This window comes from Lepisma saccharinum, chromosome 29 (genome assembly GCF_977018435.1).
Source record: "Lepisma saccharinum chromosome 29, izLepSacc3.1, whole genome shotgun sequence".
NCBI classification, from domain to species: Eukaryota; Metazoa; Arthropoda; class Insecta; order Zygentoma; family Lepismatidae; genus Lepisma; species Lepisma saccharinum.
The window spans coordinates 34,910,737-34,930,809 of NC_139257.1; the positions used below are offsets into that span (position 1 = coordinate 34,910,737).

General features: G+C 40.9%; 1 protein-coding gene across 3 annotated transcripts in view; it reads left to right on the forward strand.

Moving 5' to 3' along the window:
• Positions 1 to 20,073, forward strand: part of Plod (procollagen lysyl hydroxylase) — a 170,721-nt gene that overhangs the window by 38,308 nt on the left and 112,340 nt on the right. For all 3 annotated transcript variants that reach the window (XM_083114530.1, XM_083114531.1, XM_083114532.1), the window contains one exon: positions 14,903 to 14,991. In XM_083114530.1, the coding sequence (XP_082970656.1) occupies positions 14,903 to 14,991 (89 nt within the window). The remainder of the gene's footprint in view (positions 1 to 14,902; positions 14,992 to 20,073) is intronic.

Sequence of the window (20,073 nt, forward strand, 5' to 3'; positions counted from 1 at the left end):
TTATTTATTATTCATATCAGTGAGATGATGATTCTGATTCTGGAGTTGGCAACCTGATTTCTTATGAGTTAGCAACCTGATTTCTTATGAGTTGGCAACCTGATTTCTTATGAGTTGGCAACCTGATTTCTTATGAGTTGGCAACCTGATTTCTTATGAGTTGGCAACCTGATTTCTTATGAGTTGGCAACCTGATTTCTTATGAGTTGGCAACCTGATTTCTTATGAGTTGGCAACCTGATTTCTTATGAGTTGGCAACCTGATTTCTTATGAGTTGGCAACCTGATTTCTTATGAGTTGGCAACCTGATTTCTTATGAGTTGGCAACCTGATTTCTTAGAAGTTGGTAAATTTATTTCTATTCATAGCCTAGGGCCACGTGACATAGTGAGATAGCCCACATGTTGGATTCAGTATACGCCACTGATGTATCGGTATCGGAAAGTATCGGTTGGGTTCTATTTACCAATACTGGCCAATACTTTTCCGGCGTTTCGATCGTTCGCGGGGTCGGCAAACAATGTTGCGCGACACACACTCGAAGTCTAATTATCCTGGAAGTTATGCAAAATTCGAATTTTCGTTTGGTTTTGTACCAATATTACGTGCAAAACCTCTATTTTGTGATTACATAGTGTGACCTAGTAATTATTTTACATTTTAAAGCAAAACTTGATAAATTCATGCTTATAATATTAATATTATAAGCATGTAATATTAATCGATATTTTGAACAACTTTTAATTGTTACAATTTCCAAGCATCGGCATCGGTGGGAATCGATAAGAATATCGATATGGATATCGGTTCAAAGTGGTATTAATTAATTTTTTGGGACGCTGATGCAGAAAATGGAAATATTAATCAGTGGTTCTCTACAAAACATCCTTTCTTAGTGTCCAGTTAAAATTTTTTGACGACTGGTTCTTGAGATAACCGTGACCAAAGTTTCCCCCATAAGCTTACATGGAAAATTCTCAAGCTTTTCGCCGGAATAGGAGATCACCTTAACCCAAATATATACCCAGGAACGTGAAGAGAAAATGGGAAACCGAGTTGACTTTACACATTTCTTGCGCCCGTTTCAGGGTGGAGAACTGAGAAAATGTTTTTACGATTTTAAGAAACTGAACCAGAACTCCGCAAGCGTTTTGAAATCAGCGAAAGTTATGCCCAACCCTACTTGAAACAATACCGAACGTCCTTGTTATCTTGTCCAGAGCAGCGCGTGGCGGCCATTTGAAACCGAAAGAGTGTCGAATCGATATTGCAAGGATGTGTCTGTCCATTATTTAGTCGTTGAAAACTATGGCGTGTTAAGTTGTTAGCGGCCATTGTGACGTTCGTGTTCGCACTATTTTTAATTCATGGATCGCGGAAAGAGCAAGTTGCAGCTGGTGCTACGTGCTCCATGGAGTGACGGCCAAGCGGAATTCCTGAAAAGTTTTCCCAAAGTCATTTCGATTTGTTGTGTAGGCACTGTGGACGGATTAACGGAAAGGGTGTGGGTCAACCTCCCAACGAAAGACCTAAATTGAATAATAAATCGCCAATGAACATAAGAATAAATGGCGATTCCCTGCATTTTTAGGTATGAGAAAAGGCCATCGCTACATTTGCCTTTAAAAGGTTATCGCCACCTTATGACGCCTAGAAAAGGAAGCCAGCCTCCTTATGACGCCTAGAAACGGAAGCTAGCCTCCTTATGACACCTAGAAACGGAAGCCAGCCTCCTTATGACACCTAGAAACGGAAGCCAGCCTCCTTATGACATCTAGAAACGGAAGCCAGCCTCCTTATGACATCTAGAAACGGAAGCCAGCCTCCTTATGACATCTAGAAACGGAAGCCAGCCTCCTTATGACGCCTAGAAAAGGAAGGCGGCCTCATTATGACGCCTAGAAAAGGAAGGCGGCCTCATTATGACGCCTAGAAACGGAAGCCAGCCTCCTTATGACACCTAGAAACGGAAGCCAGCCTCCTTATGACATCTAGAAACGGAAGCCAGCCTCCTTATGACATCTAGAAACGGAAGCCAGCCTCCTTATGACATCTAGAAACGGAAGCCAGCCTCCTTATGACGCCTAGAAAAGGAAGGCGGCCTCATTATGACGCCTAGAAAAGGAAGGCGGCCTCATTATGACGCCTAGAAAAGGAAGTCAGCCTCATTATGACTCCTAGAAAAGGAAGCCAGCCTCCTTATGACGCCTAGAAATGGAAGCTAGCCTCCTTTTGACGTCTAGAAATGGAAGCTAGCCTCCTTATGACGCCCAGAAAAGGAAGCTAGCCTCCTTATGACGCCCAGAAAAGGAAGCTAGCCTCCTTATGACGCCCAGAAAAGGAAGCTAGCCTCCTTATGACGCCCAGAAAAGGAAGCTAGCCTCCTTATGACGCCCAGAAAAGGAAGCTAGCCTCCTTATGACGCCCAGAAAAGGAAGACAGCCTCCTTATGACGCCCAGAAAAGGAAGCCAGCCTCCTTATGACGCCCTGAAAAGGAAGCCAAGAAAGGGAAGCCAGCCTCTGACGCCCTGAAAAGGAAGCCAAGAAAGGGAAGCCAGCCTCCTTATGACGCCTAGAAAGGGAAGCCAGCCTCCTTATGACGCCTAGAAAGGGAAGCCAGCTTCCTTATGACGCCTAGAAAGGGAAGCCAGCTTCCTTATGACGCCTAGAAAGGGAAGCCAGCTTCCTTATGACGCCTAGAAAGGGAAGCCAGCTTCCTTATGACGCCTAGAAAGGGAAGCCAGCTTCCTTATGACGCCTAGAAAAGGAGATCGCCCCACTTCGACGCCTAGTAAAGGAGATCGCCCCACTGTGACGCCTAGTAAAGGAGATCGCCCCACTGTGACGCCTAGAAAAGATTATCGCCCCACTGTGACGCCTAGAAAAGATTATCGCCATCCTATGACGCATAGAGGAGATCGACCCACTTTGACACATAGAAAAGGAGATCACCCTCCCCCCTTTGAAGCCTTGAAAAGGTTATCACCTCCTTATGACGCATAGAAAAGGTTCTGACAACCCCCATGGGAACAACTATGGGTGCCCCCCCCGGAATTTTTTTCTTGGTGTGCGGCCATGCTAATCGCTGATTAATAATAATAATAATATTTTATTGTCATTAAGCTTGTACAGCAATAGACAACGTCATGAACAAAATACATGTCAAATTTATTATAATATAATATCAAATTATAACCCCTTTTATGTTTAAGTTGCACTAAATTACAATATTTTTAATTTCAATAAATTCTTGACAGTACAATGGTGTAGCAACAGACGAGGCATACAGTGTATGTTTAAATACATTAATAGGCATATTTGTCACATCAAGAGGTAGCTTATTAAATAGTCTTAATCCTAGAGCTTCAGAACTATTCAGGCATTTTGAGAGTCTATGATAGGGTATATTTATACGCCTGCTGTTTCTCGTAGTATAGGAATGTACATCTTGTCTACTTTGTAGCTGTGGCAAAGTTTTCTTTACATACATTGTAAATATATAGATTTATCACAGTCATAAATTTTAACTTAATGAACAGTGGCTTACAATGAACTAATTTGTGTGAGTTGGTAATTATTCTCACGGCTTTTTTCTGCAGTATTAAAATTTCCTGTACATAACTGCAGTTCCCCCAAAGTAAAATTCCATATGAAATAATGCTTTGAAAGAAAGCAAAGTAAGTTGATCTTACGTAATCTTCAGGTACATGACTGTTTAGATTCCTTAACAAGTATATAACCCTGGAGAGCTTGGCAGTTATGTATTTAATATGTGGCTCCCATGATAATTTATTATCAATGGCAATACCTAGAAAAATTCACATTGTCTGAGCTATTATCGATCGGGACTCAAAAACATATGCTGGGTTTTACTTTCATTCAGCAAAAGATCATTAGCTCTGAACCATAAATAAGATTGATACACGGGTATTATCAGTTATAGCTTTAAGAGTGTTAAGTCAGAGCTGGAATTCAAGAAGGTAGTATCATCTGCATACAGTATTGTGTGAGCAGTGACGCAAAATGGTAAATCATTCATCATGAGAGCAAACAATAAAGGTCCGAGAACCGAACCTTGAGGTACACCGCATTTGACCTCTCCATTCCTATGCAGACAATTTGTTTACGGTTCTGATTGAACTGCACGTTTCAAAATTTGTGCTTCTGCATCCACAAAGCAGAGTCAAATGACTACGCGTTGCAGATAATTCGTTCGCTCGAGATTTGTGCGTAAGAGTTCCCAATCTTAGCCACAGTGTTGCCATCTAATGGAATCTGAAAGCCACTGAAATTCGAGCGTCTGTCACGCTGGAGACCTCTGGGTGATCCAAGGTCAAGGTCCGTGAAGAATTTCTCACCCCGCCAGGGAGGAAGAATGATATTCGACGACAGGCCCGTAGCTAGAAGTGATCTCCAGGAGGGGCTCTCGGGTTACCCGGGGGGGGGAGGCTTTGTAAATCAATTAAAAAAAAAAAAACAGTATTTAATGAAGGTAAATTATGTTTGTGTGTGTAAGGGGGAGGGTCATTAAGTTACATAAAGTTTATAAATATCATACAAATACTACATTTTTCTCAATCTTGAAGTGTTAATTGACTGATACCGAAATAATGCCTTACACACTCCATACTACTTCACAAGATACAGATATTTATATCACAAAGAAATGCACAATATTCAATCACATTGCCTACAGTACATTTCACGCCAGCCGAAGTAATGAAACTCCCCTTCCTTCCCAAAACCTTACAATAGAGCTGTTGGTTGGCCTTTGATGCAGATGCGAAGGGAATTTGGACGATGACATCGAAGTTACAGATTTCTGTCTCAACGGGAGGTCGCAACAGGGACACTGAAGGTACAGATAAAGAAGCTCCCCTATGAAAGAACTTACAAAGTGTAGATAATGTTCTAAATACTTGCAACTACTTAGGCTTCAGATCATATACAAGATGAGCGAATGTTAAAGCTGCTGTTCATGTTCTGTGGATTCATCCTTATTTAAAGTTGTGAGCTGTCTACATTTTCACTCTTCGCTGCAACAAATTATATAAAATAGTTTTACCTAATGTCAAGGGGGGCTGACGGTAGTTCCAGGGGCGCTCAGCCCCCCCCCCTGGCCCCTGCCTGGCTACGGGCCTGTTCGACGGTCCTTGATCCAAGGTGGAATTTTTCTGGCAATGCCCCTGCATAGAGTAACTCGAATAAAGGAGGTTATTTTATGTCGCTTTTCTGCCACTTTTGGCTAATCGCGACGATGATGATGGATGATATTATGAAATTTATGAAGGAACACTCACAAAGAACACCCACGCCCAGGTCGGGTTTCGAACTGGGGACATCTGGTGTCGTAACACGCTGTGCTAACCACTCCGAAACGGAGGTCGGCGCAGGTAGGTTATCCCCTCCTTAAAATATGATGTAAAATCCTTATCTAATGCAGCCTGCTGGATGATGAGTTTACACGTTCTATGTCCCATGTTCTTACACTCCATAGATCGGCCATTGCCTCGGTCTTTGCTAGTACACTGGATGCAGTGAAAAAGTCGTGTAGTTGGCAACACGTAAACATCAGCTCCTCGGTCAACACACTGAGAAGTCTGAGCGCCTACGCAATTACGTCACCAGAGACTTTTTCCTGTGGTAAGGGGAACTGTACCGATACAGATGTGGTAGACGAGCGTTCTGAGTCACGTAGACATCCTTCCTCCTGGGCGATTGCTTCCACACGCTATTTCATTTCGTCAAAGGGTGTTTCAAGTGTCTGGCTCCCTGGACTGAAACGTCTGTTGTAACTTCATTCATAATTCTACCAATAATTTAGTCTATAACCAGATTGATATTTGTACAGGGACGAGGGAAAATCTCTGCCGATTACGTCTGCCCCTGATTCAAAAAGTTTGTTTTGAGTCCACTTTATGCACAGATACTAACCAGGACTTGAGTTCCGAAGCACTCTGCAATATGCCTTGATCAGGATATGGATCGGACCCGGGACCGATAGATTATTACTATACCCTGTCTCAGTTATCTCTGGAGTAAGGCCACGCCGCTCCCCCCACCCCCACCCCTCCACGCAATTCCGTTCCTTTCACGTGTTCATTGGTGGAGCCATCTCGCGCCAGTACTTGCGCAGAGACTTACGTTCGTTCGCCTTCTCCACAATAAGCTGGGAAAGAGTGTAAAAGGGATGACGTAGATTCGAATTCGATTCTAGACTTCGTATACTCTATCCCGATAATCTTTGGAGCAATGTCGCGCATAAGGGCAGAAATGGAGAGAACGCGAATGGGCGGAGCTATAGCAGTACACACTGCTGCGAAGGCTGGTAACTGTAGTCGCTTTCCCCCCACCTCGTAATCCCGTCTCCCCACACGTGTTCACTGGTCGAGCCGTCTCGCGTTCCTACTTGCGCAGACTTGTTTCCGTTTGGTCGTTCTAGAGATTCCCGAGACACATGGAATCTAAAGCCCGCATCACACGGAACTGGATTTCCAGTAGGTATGCCCTAGTTGGCGCTGGACTGGCTACCAATTTCCTAGTTTTCGCCTCACACGATACTTATCAGCGTACTTGTCGATAGACTTTTGTTCCCATACGAGTGCAGTTGTAATGGCAGCCGCGTGAGATGTAAACAATGTATCACTTCACATTTTTAAAAGCCGATAACTATTCAACCGAGAGGAATAACGTTTCGTATAAAACGTTATTAGATACAAAACAATGGCGCTGCTTAAATACATACTTTACAACATTTACTGTACACGTATGAAAGAATATTTTAGTTGTTTCAAATGTAAACGCCGTGCACTCAGCATAGATGGTGTAACAACGCGCCTTTCATGCTGTATACGTTATACATTGCTGGAGTAACACTTGGAAACCACAGACAAAAACGCTCCTTTGCACACTCACAGATTATCTTCACATGGCGAAACTTTGCTCTGATTGGCTGTTCCACAGAATCCAGTCGAGGAAAGCAAGTAGCAATTAGAACATGTCCTATTCCTCCAAACCAGTCAAGCAGTCAGCCAGGCGGCCATGATTGCTACCTAGAAAGTTAGTTCAGCGCCAACTAGGGCATTCCTACTAGAAATCCAGTTCCGTGTGATAGGGACTTTACACTTGCAACTCCAGTTTGCAGGCACGTATCCAGGAATTCCTTTCGGGGGGGGAGGCTGAATACCTTTTTTTAAAAGGGGTATAGATAAGAACCTTACAATTGTATGTTTAAGGCCAGTGTTGCAATTTGGTTCCAAAACCGGGGGGGGGGGGGGGGGTTGCACGGAAAGTTTACTTTCTCTTGGTAGACAAGGCTTAGCATTAAGAGGCCATAGTGTGGAGGCAAAAAAATGGGGCGCAAGTATTCCCTAAATCGTCGCCACTGTTTAAGGCTGCCATTTTAATCAGAACGTGAAATCCGGACATTATTTACTACTTAACTCCTCTGTTTCCATGCATTAACATTGTGTGCCGGAACCATCTCAGTATGTGTGTTCGTCCATTTCTTCTCATCAGGCATCAAACCATCTGTGTACCAGAAGTGTTTTTATGAAGCTGTTACACATGCACGGGATGGACAATCCACCCGGCAATGCGAGATTCAAACTGTGGGCTGCGAACTGGACGCAGACAGTTCTCTATTTCTCTCTGATTCGAGCCTGAACACCACTCATGTGTCTTGTCCTCCCATGTTTGCAGCTCTTATAAAAACCGAAACCCACCAAATTGTTCATATTCAGGCCTAAGCATCTCGCAAGTGTTCAAAATTGTCTGTCACAGCTTCCGCAGTCTTGTCACACATCAGCACGAAGCAGTTAAAGGAAGTCTTCTAGAATACAGCTGGATCGCGAAACAATTAATGCACAGTGAAAACCATTCCGTTCCCAACACATCTAATGTTTCGTCTCCCAATATGATTAAATGCTTACTCATGTATCTCCAGTGACGTGCTCAAGGGAATGTTGGTGGGGTCATAACCCCATTTGACCCAGTATTCCTTAAAAAAAAAGAACGTCAAAGACAGGAAAACATGGCAAAATGAGGACTGACCACCAAACATAGTATGCGTAACCCATCTCCCTTCCGAGAATCCTGGGAACGCCACTCTTTATCTCGTATACATTTTTTAAAAATCAAGTCACCAGAAGTTTTTATCATTTCGTATTGGAGACTGAAGTAAAGCACCTTGTACACAATCAAATAAATCATGAAAAAGTCCTTGAATTGAACGCTTAAAAGGAAATGACGTCAGAGACAACGCCATTTTTCTCATTGGATCCAAGGTTCGGTCAAAGAATATCTATATAGGAATGGTTTTAATTAACGCATATTTATATCCTCATTATATTCTAGAATCTTCCGCAGATAAACGATTCATAAATATTGCCTCTTATTCAAGAACATTCCCTCTCGAGCCTTCCAGAGATTAGAAATTACAACGAATCGCCCTACGTGTGGAGCTACCTTTGTTGTGCATCTTCCAAATGCTGACAAGTCTCTACATAATGCTCATGTTCGCTGAGACAACACTGAAAGCTCAATAAAAGTTTACATGCAATATTTATTATCAATTATCAACAAGAGGGTTAAAGAACATTCTCAATCTTGTCTTGATAAGTATTTCTCTCCTTAAATTATTGTCACATTATTCAAGAAGACAAAAACCTAATTTTATGTAATGTAAACTGAAAAATTTCCTGATGGGGCTCGAGTAACCTGATCCCCACCTTGGATACGCACTAGTACCAATAACAGGGTTATAGAACATTCTCCGTTTTTCTAGATAATTACTTCTCCCAAATTATCATCACATTATTCAAGATGCCGAAATCGTAATTTTATCTAGTGTAAACAAAAAAAATCCTGAAAGGGGTGGGAGGGCTCGAGCCCCCTTATTCCCACCTTGGATACATGCTATTAACAATAACAAGGTTATAGAACTCTCGCTTTTTCTCGATAATTATTTCTCTCAAATTATCATTACATTATTCAAGAAGCAGAAATCCTAATTTTATCTAGTGTAAACAAAAAAAAATCTTGAAAGTGGGGGGAGGCTCGAGCCCCGTGATTTCCACCTTGGATACGTGCTATTAACAATAACAAGGTTATAGAACATTCTCCGTCTTGCCTCGATAATTATTTCTCTCCATAAATTATTAGTCACATTATTCAAGAAGCCGAAAACCTAATTTTATCTAATGTAAACTAAAAAAATTCCTGGACGGAGGGGGGCTCAAGTTCCCTGTACCCCACCTCGATTTCTATTATCAATAACAGGGATACAGAACATTCTCCGTCTTGCCTCGATAATTATTTATCTCCTTAAATTATCGTCACATTATCTTATTTCACAACACAAGAAACCAAAAACCTCATTTTATCTAGTGTCAACCGAAAACTTTCGGGGGGGCTCGAGCCCCCTAAGCCCCCTCCCTGGATACGTGCCTGCCAGTTTGGTTAAGTTGCTTGTCTTAAGTTAAAAAATAAACACGTATTTCAAATTCACAAACATTTTATGTGTAAAAAGTACCAAATAAGCACATGTTTTGAACAATCATATCATTGATTGAATATATTTGAACATTACGCGGCGCCCCTGTAAGGCAGTCACGGGCGCCGCGGTCCACACTTTGGGAACCACTGGTATAGAGTATCTCGTCTCGAATTCTTAAAAGCCTGGCTGCCTCGTTATCGTCTTTGATTTCGTAGAGCAAGTCTCGAAGTATACGCGACAGGCACGTAGCCAGGGGGAAGCCCCCTCCCCAAAATCCTACAAATATTTAAAATAGTGTATAATAATTAATTTTACTTCATTAGCAGGATTACACATCGTGTATAATAAGTTGTAATATACAAGAAATTCCTCTTCAGGGCTTCTATCCCCCCACCTGGGGTCCGGGGTTCGATACCCGGTGGAGGCACAGTGGTTCGTTGAGTTGAGTTGGTGTTTTAAGTCCACTTTATGCACAGTAAGGCTAATCGGGACTGGACCTACAGTTTAAAGTGGGATCCGAACCACTTGTGCCTCCACCGGGTATCGAACCCGGGACCCCTTGATTACAAGGCAGTGACGCTACCACTGCGCCATCGGGTTCGGATCCCACTTTAAACTGTAGGCCCAATTCCGATTAACCTTACTGTGCATAAGTGGGCTTAAAACTCCAACTCAATCAATCAAATCCCCCACCTTCTTCTTTAGATGGTATCTGCTGATAAGACCCCCCGAAATAAAATTCTTGTAACGGGCCTGATACGCGTACATTTCATCGTACAAACTTCCACAACATATGAAGTCCATAAGGCAAACAACTGTTCAAGGTTTTTTCTGTTTGACCCTTCGTTTTGACGCTGCGAACCCTCGAAAAAGTTATTGTTATCATGACTATATGCAACCACGGAGCACAGGCTCACAATTGGCTATACTGGATTGACTTTCTAACTGAACTTACCGACCTCCGTGGCGGAGTGGTTAACGCAGCGCGCTACGACGTCATGGGTCCCGGGTTCGAATCCCGGAATGGGTGTTTTGTGTGTGTTCCTGAATTAATTTAATCATTTCATCCTCATCGCCACGATATCAAAATGTGGAAGAAAAGCGACGGTAAATAACAATAATCAAACAATCGAACTGAATTTATTTGTGTTGTTGACTATAAAAATGAGCTTTTTTTAAATTAATGATGCCAATTTCCAAGGGGGACCGCTTTGGGTGCTTTTTAAAAATTTATTATTATTATTATTTATTTGAAGTAGGGTTATACTTAAGCTCACCGTTTATTTTACACTGATTATCTTACTATAAAAACAGCCATTTGCTTTCAAGTTAATTCTTTCTAATTACAATTGAACAGTTTACTCATGCCATGCCATATGTACTGCTACTTTTGTTTATCAAAGGGAACCTGTTTGAATTGTGACTGTTGGAACATTCTCCAACGTTTGATAACCTGTTCCTTGACCTTCCATTTGAGGCCAGAAAAATAAATCATTGTGATAGTTCTTAATAGGCTATACAGTGTACGCAAGGAACTCTTTGTCGAGTTCAGTCTGTGTGCATGTGGCACGTGTTTTCTTGCGCCATTAAATTAGTGCACACATTGATATTATTCACTACATATAGATTAGTTATTTATGTATAATCTTAGGTAGTAATAAAATGAATAAGACATATACTGGGTGATTTTTTTAACCTGAATCATTTAAATATCTTGAAAAGAAATCATCCTACAAAAAAATGTTTCAAATAAAAAGTTGATAGTTTGGAGGGGGAAGTTTAGTGGTGCAACAAAAGAACACCCCCTCCCCCTCTTGTAGGTGGGGTGGGGGCAACTTTGAAATTTCAAATAGAAACCCCTATTTTTTATTACAGATTCGGATTTTACGGAAAAAATACATACGTTTTGTCTGAAACATTTTTTTCGATTCGTGATAGATGGCGCTATAATCGACAAATTTTCATGAGCTGACATGAGGATCATGGACCACAGCAGCTAGAGTCGAATTACTTTCGGAACATCTCCAGCGGACTGAGCGAGTCTGTCTAGCGAGCCTACTGGGCGTGTAGAGCCTGAGCAAGGGGCTTAGCGATATGCTCTGGGTTGAGATGACGTCAGCGGCTCGCTTAGTTGATTGGCTGCTTCGAGAGCTGTGACTCGTTTAGAAGCTTCAAATGCATAACAGCCAAATATGTTATGGAAATAATCTCCCTCTAACACATTAATTTCATTTTCTTCTCCAGTAACTGTTCTTCAACGAGTCCTTTGTTTAGGTTTAACACTTCCTTCAGTAGTAAATTGATTGACTGTACGTTGAAACGAAGCGAAAGAATGCACCCTGTCTGAAACACGCTGAGCATAAACAACGACAGCTTGACAGAGATTCCTTCCAGATTCTCCATACACGAGAACCATTTCAATTTTCTATTCTACAGTTAATACATCCATTGATATTAAAAAGTATCAACAGCTTAGTCAAATTAATCGCTCGGACCATTCTTGTGATCTAAAAAGCAATGAAAAACAATGATTTAACAGGAAAAGTCTAAAAAGGAACTGTTTCTTAACATTGTTTTATTTTTTTCTGTTGTAGCTTTCTTAAGCATCTTTCACACAACAATAAAAAAAATTAAACAAATATCGAATCTAACTTTTAAATGTTGTAAATAGGCAAATTACCAGCTTAATGAAATCTCAAAAGATTTGTCAAGAATTAGTACACAAAGTTCATGCACGAGAATGTTTTATTTTTTGACTTTAAATGAATTGCTAAATGAAATACATTGGTTTTAAAGTGTAAACATTCAAGAAATGAAAATTTGTCGATTATAGCGCCATCTATCACGAACGAAAAAAATGTTTCAGACAAAACTTATGTATTTTTTTCCATAAAATCCGAATCTGTAATAAAAAATAGGGGTTTCTATTTGAAATTTCAAAGTTGCCCCCCGCCCCACCTACTAAACTTCCCCCTCCAAACTATCAACTTTTTATTTGGAACATTTTTTTGTAGGATGATTTTTTTTCAAGATATTCAAATGATTCAGGTTAAAAAAATCACCCAGTATATATATTGCCTATACTCTCAGGCTTACGGGGAGAGCTGATGGGGCTACAGCCCCTCCCGAGATCATAATTTTCAAATGAAACCATTAAAGAATTTGGGAAAACCAAAGTCCCAAATACCATTTTTGTCTTGAAACAATTTTTAAAACTAATGCTTAAAATTGCAATTACAAAGTATTTTATTGTGCTTCTCGCCCCCCTAAAATGAAGCTTTGTAATATCCATCTTTACAATTCCAGCTCCCCCTCCCCGAAAAAATCCTGCATATTCTAGTACATATACCTATTATCCTTGACGATTACTGTATACAGAACGTCAAACCAGTTAAATTTGTGTTTTAACATTTTATCAGTATGGAGCACAGCTCAGAGCTCCAAACACATTATATGCAAGAATATTGCACTTGAATAATGGCTGTGAATTTATTTCCCTTAGTTATATGTATAATTATACAATGTTCAATGTTTTTCTAATGATTGTCATTACCAACATTTCAGCCATTGATGTGGATAAGATGACTTTTACTACACCAACCCACTTTAAATTTTAATGAAGTGCCATTTTAACAGTATTTAAAATATTGGCCTGTGGTGCTCTCTAGCTGACTTTTAGAGTTTCACGAGTTACCTGATCACAATTTTATGAGATGATGTAAACGGCACTATTAGAGAGACAATTGTTGTGGAAATAGTATTGTCAGATTGAGCGCAGAGCTCTAACGCAACCGATTAAGTTATATATTTTTTTTATTTACATTTGTGCATTATTTAGTCAATAGGTCTTATCATGTTTCTAGTGAGTTTTCGTACCTATATGTTCTTGTGAATAGAAAATTCGTAAAGTGTCGCAGTGATTTTATATGACATCAGATTTCTGGAGGTCAGATTGAACTACCTCAGAGGAACATGCACTTTTTGTTAACGGTGAGACTTGTTGATTTTGACGAAAAATAAATTTCAAAAAATTAAAATACGGTGAAATATGCTTGAAAAGCAAGGGTGAGCTCACCTGCGACCGATGGCGTGACTCAAGTGAGCGTGACCGATTGCGGGTTAAATTTGGCACAAACGTGAGATGTACAGTAAAACTTCTCTACAGAAATACATGGGAATTACATGAAGACTTTACATCTTAGTAACAGACGTAAACTATCTCCCAGACTCGTGGATTTAAAACATCCCAACAATGGACAACCGCGAGACACAACAATGGCGATTTCTGAAGTTCAGAGATAAGTGTTGCAATAATGGCCACTAGCATTTAACATTTTTGTCTTTGAACAAATTTTAAAAGTAAGGTTTGTATAGGTGTAATTTGTGTTTTGTCTGTGATTTGCACCCCGTACCTTCAACATACACTCCTATACATTTTATAACCTTGTCCCTAGGTTTAACAAATATGCAGTATCTGAATTTCTGTGGAAATATAGCAGTAACTATTGACAATAGACAGGTATTTCTTCAAATCATGATATAACTCCCATTTCTCTTTTGATATATGCAGGTTTATTCATATTATATTATTTACAGAAGTTTTAACTTGGCCATTATTCTCAAAATCCCCATCTCGGTGTACCCTGCCCCCTTCCCGAAGAGAGTGTGTGGACTCGTGTAACCACTGGCTTTATGTAAAAAAAAATAACCCTTCAATACCAAAAAAAGGTGGCTGAAGGTATGTGTGCGTGTGTACCCGGTTTCTCACATGAAGGAAACTATTGAAATAATGTAATGACAGCAAGTGTGTGTATTACAAGAAAGAAAGTTAAAATCCTTGTCGTTTCACATAGTAAAGGACAGCTCTCCCAGCCGCTCCCCTTAGAGAAGAAGGTACCTCTTATATGTACTTCGCCAAACATCTGAGAGCCACTGTTCAGTCCCGCCCTTTTTATAGGCTCCGCTAAGGACCTAACCCATTACTGGAAACTTCCGCTGGTCGGCCGTCCGGTGATACACCTGCCTATCCCAACAGCCAAGAGTTCAAAAAAGCAAGTACACAAATATTCATACATACAGTTTATAACGTAAAAAGGATCCAGTAATGATCGCATCATTACAGGTTAAAAATTGTAATTACGAAATATTTGATAGTGAATTTCCCCAGAACAGAGTTCATGTCTCTAAATAATAATAAAAAAGGCCTATGTACATATGCTAGTGATGATGGACAAAACATCTTTTCTTTGCAGGTTACGTTTATAAAAAATGTTTTCTTACATTGCATTTGATAACATTTGATGACATTTGACTTCAATTGCATTAACAAATACTAACCTGATTTTGCACCTACACTGTTTTGTACTAAGCTTTATCACAGCAATGTTATTTTCTTTCATTTCAGATTCTCTAGTCTTAACGGTAGCAACCAATCAAACAGATGGATTTAAGAGGTATATGAGGTCAGCTAAGGTGTACAGCATTCCAGTAAAAGTAAGTAGAATAATGAATGTAATTGAATTGGCACAACGTCAGAAAATGTTCTTACAGGGCTGTAATAGAGTTAATGCCTTTGTTAGGGAAACTGTTTTAATCTGAGGGAAGAGGAAGATCCTGACATGTATTTTAGAATTTAACTGAAATTCTAGTGTATCAGTGGGAGTAAAGGTGTTTAGCAGGGGCGTGCCGTGACCTTTCGTGATAGGCAAGCGATGGGTTAATTTTTCGTTTCGGTTAATTATAACAATTTCAAATATAATATAGGCCTACACACATCCCCATTTACAATAATGTCCATAATGGTGATGTATTGGGCTTGAGTGTGTGATGTGCACACATACCATAAAATCAAATCTTCGCTGCATGGTTTTTAAAGAAGGAAAACCACCTCTCGATATAACTTTTAAATTCCAAACATGAAGAAAATTATGATTTACCTGATATTTGAGGGCGACTGTAAATTAAATTATGTTCTTTTTTAACCCTGAAAATAATTGTGAAACGACCTCCCTTGCCCGGGAAAACAAATGCTACCACTACCAAGATAGAGGCGGCAAAATCTCCCTCGGACAAGCGAAATAGCGTTACGGTCCAGGTTAAGTTCGTGTGTAGGAACCGGTGACCGACAGTGCATAGTGATAAGCCATATCGAATAAAAACAAAGACATATGTACTTTCAAATAACCACCTCTTTACCTGTAGCCGGGAAGCGGCTAGCTGCATACCTGAAAATCACGGGTAGCGACATGCGTACGAAATGATATAGCCCAAAATTAACGTGAAAATAAAAAGTATATTCTATTCATAATCAACAAAGATCAATTTACTACATCTCCCCCTCTTTCACTCTCACTTTCACTCACAGAATCAATCCTCACGGGGTCATCGACACAAAGAATGATACATGACATGTACAGGTGTTATGACGATAAGCCCTAATTATTGCATTCTCAATTAATTTTACTTTACTTTTTGTCTAATCAGGTCATTTGTGATTTTGCTCCAGTGCTACTCAAATCCTAGCCAGCCCTTACTTAAGTTCACCTTTTTTAAAAAGAAACTAGTCGGCGCGGTGACAATACATTATTTGATCAGCATAAACAAAGGCGTCTCAACGGCAATTACATTCACGTGGGCGGACGTTTTCCTTTTACAAGACCTCACGTGGTTCAAACATAACAAATAACCTCCGTTGAGTGACGCAAACATATACTCTCTAGCAGGCGGGACTTAAACACTTTGCCACGACGAGCAATTCATATTACCAAGCAAATACTTTTAACAAATAATCACACATGCGGCCTGACATAGCTAGCAGCGACACAGCACTGACACGTAAAAAATGAACAAACCTCCAGTAGATTAAACAATTAAGTGGGCGGCGCTTTACTCTAATGGTACGCACTTTAAACAAATACAAAGGAGCACAAACAACAATGAATTTAAGATCATTAAAAAAATATCACAAGGAATAAGAAAAATTGACCTGAGACGAATAGATTACAAGTGACAAGCGCGACGGGAGTTTGATATGAAGTTTCGAGTTGAGTGGGCGTTTTCAAAAATGTTGACGAATTTCAAGGGCGTTCTCTAAATCAATCGGGCCGTCACGTGCTGACAATCACACAGATGAATACATTACCATCTCTCAGCTTCCGAGGTGCATCCTGGCGTCTTTATGGGCGATTGAAAAACACATAGTATTCACGCGAAAGGTTTCCTTGGTCGCGACGATGAAGATGCGAAAAGTGTTCATACTTCTGGTTCCTCGGTTTCTCTTCCCCTCGGGATCGGTGAAGATCTCCGTGGTCTGGGCGTCGGGACGTCAACGTGGCGGCTGGTAGGCATCATCGGCGTATCAATAGGGTGGCGTTCGACGTCTCTCTCTCTCTCTCCGTGGCGGCGGATAGGAATCATCGGCGTATCAATAGGGCGGCGTTCGACGTCTCTCTCTCTCCCCATGGCGGCGGATAGGCATCATTGGCGTGGCTCGTCGTTCCTCTCTCTCTCTCCGTGGCTGCTGGTAGGCATCATCGGCGTAGTCTCTTCTGACATCGGGCGAATCGACGGTAACGCCCTCACCTCTCTTCTCCCTCTAGCCCGCCATAGTTTCCGGTGTTCCTCGTTTCTCAAAAATTATAAACAGCGTAAGGTAATCACGGAAACACGGTCTCGCTTCAACTTCTCCCAGCGGTTGAGGTAGGCGCACTCGTGTAGACTTACTGTCTATCACACACACTGGAGTTCGCAAAACACAACAAAGTCCACTGTACACGTAGAAATAGCACGAAGGTGCTCTCGTTACAAGAATCGCGGCAAAACTGTACACGGAGAGGTAGCACGGAGCTGCTCTCGCTACAAGGATCGCGGTAAGACTGTGTGTCGAAAAACCATGTCCTTCGTTTTATTTGGATTTTGAAAAAAGACGCTAGGCGTTCGTTGAAGGGACGCTTCCGAAGAGGTCATTCCACTTTGCTCTATTGTCTCCCAACTTGGACGGGCCGCGCTCGAAGTTGAGTTTCTGCGTATTAAGCTTCCGCCTGGCCGTCGCCTATAGCTCAATTGCAACCGGTGTCCACAAACTGATCAATTACAACCGATTTGATCTGGCGTCCGTAATTGTTGCTTGATCGCGACGAAACTCCACACATCCGTCCTTGCACACATGCCGCTGCGCTGGTATAAGTTTCACATGAATCTGACCGCTGGAAACCGAGATATTTAAATGTTTGTCACTACGGTCAAATTTCCTAAGCTTTAGACGCATAACGTGACCCTTCAGGTGCTGCTCACCCTTAAGACACGCGAACGTCTCGTCCCGTCGGCTTGGCAAAAATCAAATATGTATCCTTACAAATTAAAACACTCAACACTTTGAATCAACACATCTTTTTACCGCTACAGACATGAATAATAATAATAATAATAATAATGACGGTAAATCTGACTGTCACATAATAAACATCCTATTAGCATAAAGTTTCGATCTTAAATAAACAGACTGGTTTCGGTTTCTTACTTGGCTATGAATCATGAATTGTCTTCAGTTGGATGCAAGCGCAGTTGTGATTCTAGGAACGTTCATGTCTTTGCACTGCATTATAAAAATTGCTCAAGTCACTCACCGTAGCCTGTATAGTTCCATCAGTGGCGTGCTCAGGATTTTCGAAAGGGAGTAGTTATGTATACTTTTTCTTGGTAGTCAGCCCTCATTTTGTCATATTTTCCTACTTTTGACATTCTTTTTTAGGAATACTGGGCGAAAGGGGGTTATAACCCACATCAACCCCCCACCTTGGGCACGCCACTGAGTTCCATGGTCCTAAATTTGTATTGAATAAAACGCATGGCCAACAAAATAATTTATTAAGATCATTGCTGCCACATAACCACATAATATTGTTGTACTGAGATGTTTTAAACTGCCTAATGAAAACTTTCCCATCTTTCTTAGTTGGTTTGGTTATGAACAATTCAGGACACGGTCGCTCCTGGTTCACAAGCTCCAACCTTTCACCTTCTGTTCTCGAACACTGAATAGTTTTGAGAGAAGGTCCCTAATAATCAAGTCCTTACCTGCAACACTGCAAATCAATGGCTCGTCTGGTATGTTAGCCATGGAGGAAATTTGCAATGTAGAATCATACTTTTACATCAGGTACAAAAACACTACACAAAGAACAGAAAAACACAGCACAATATCACAGTAAGAAACAACACGCATCCGCAGCACCCACGCTTCTTCCGTTTCACCCTACCTGCAGTGTTACATACCCTCCATATTTCCGAGTAACTGACTACATGACGGATATGTTCAAGTACTGGCTGTGATTTTATTTCTTATAAATTGCACATGACTGGTGATCACTGGCTAACTTCATAATGTAATTTGTTAATTACTATAGTTTCAAACATGAAAATCGTACCGCGTGAGGTGGTGTTACAGACGCACAGAAAATTGTGGAAGTTAGCAACCTTGTGGCCAGTGTGGACGAATTCTTTCCAACACCTTTGCCAAAGACAGATGCGGGCTTGGCATCTCTTGCCCTCGGTCTTTTTTCTTCGTGACCGGGGATTGCCAGTGACCATGCAAGAACTGCATAAGTCACTCGAAAAGTGGGGAGAAAGGTGAGCAGTCCTCTTCTTCTAATGTGGTCAGTCGTGCTGCATTGCCTAGCGTTGTCAAGGGTGCAGCCAGTTTATGTTTCAAGCCAATAGAACAGGAAGTAGGGGAAATGAAAATTCTGTAATGTAAATATCTTATAGTAAATAAATTCCATTCTAAGGTATATAAAGGCATTGAAAAACACAGACTTAAGATATCAAAAGTGTTTTAAAAACAACGCAAGCGGCGCTTGCTCCACCTTTCTTTACTGCACGCTTCTGGTGTATAGCAGCTCCCAAAAGGCCAGATGCACACCGGATCCAACACAATGCGACAAGACAGACATTCTTGTTGCAAACCATCTCAAGTAAGTTTTAACATGAGGCCTAAGGCCATACAATGGACAAAACATTTGATTCTAGTCACCTTACGACAGGTTGTGATGGTTTGCGACAAAACAACGAAGGCCCGTGGAATTTGGTCTCGCGTGGAGTAGCTTGCAACAAAGTAATCTGCACATGCACCAATCCATTAGCTTCAGGCACAGACATCTAATCACAGACCGAAAATGGGGACAACTTGAAGCCAGCAATTAAATGTAGTCAATGAATCTTATATTAAATGGTTAATATCGTATCTTCTAAACAATTATTTGCAAGAAATATATTCAATTCACAACATAGAAACTGATGCATGAATTCTACATACGTTGATACATTGTTTCGGCTGTCAACTGTTATACTCATAATGCATCGTTACCTGCTTCCCAAATTATGAAAGACAGACCTAGACCAGCTGCATACATGACGAACTCTACTATCACACTTTAGACAACAAATTGACTCGTTTTGCAGCATTATGGCTCGTCATGTTGCATTTCGTCGCTTCGTGTCATGTTGTGTTGCATCACGTTGTGTCGGATCTGGTTTGTGGCTGGCGTAAATCTACCAGTCATACACCATTACAAATTG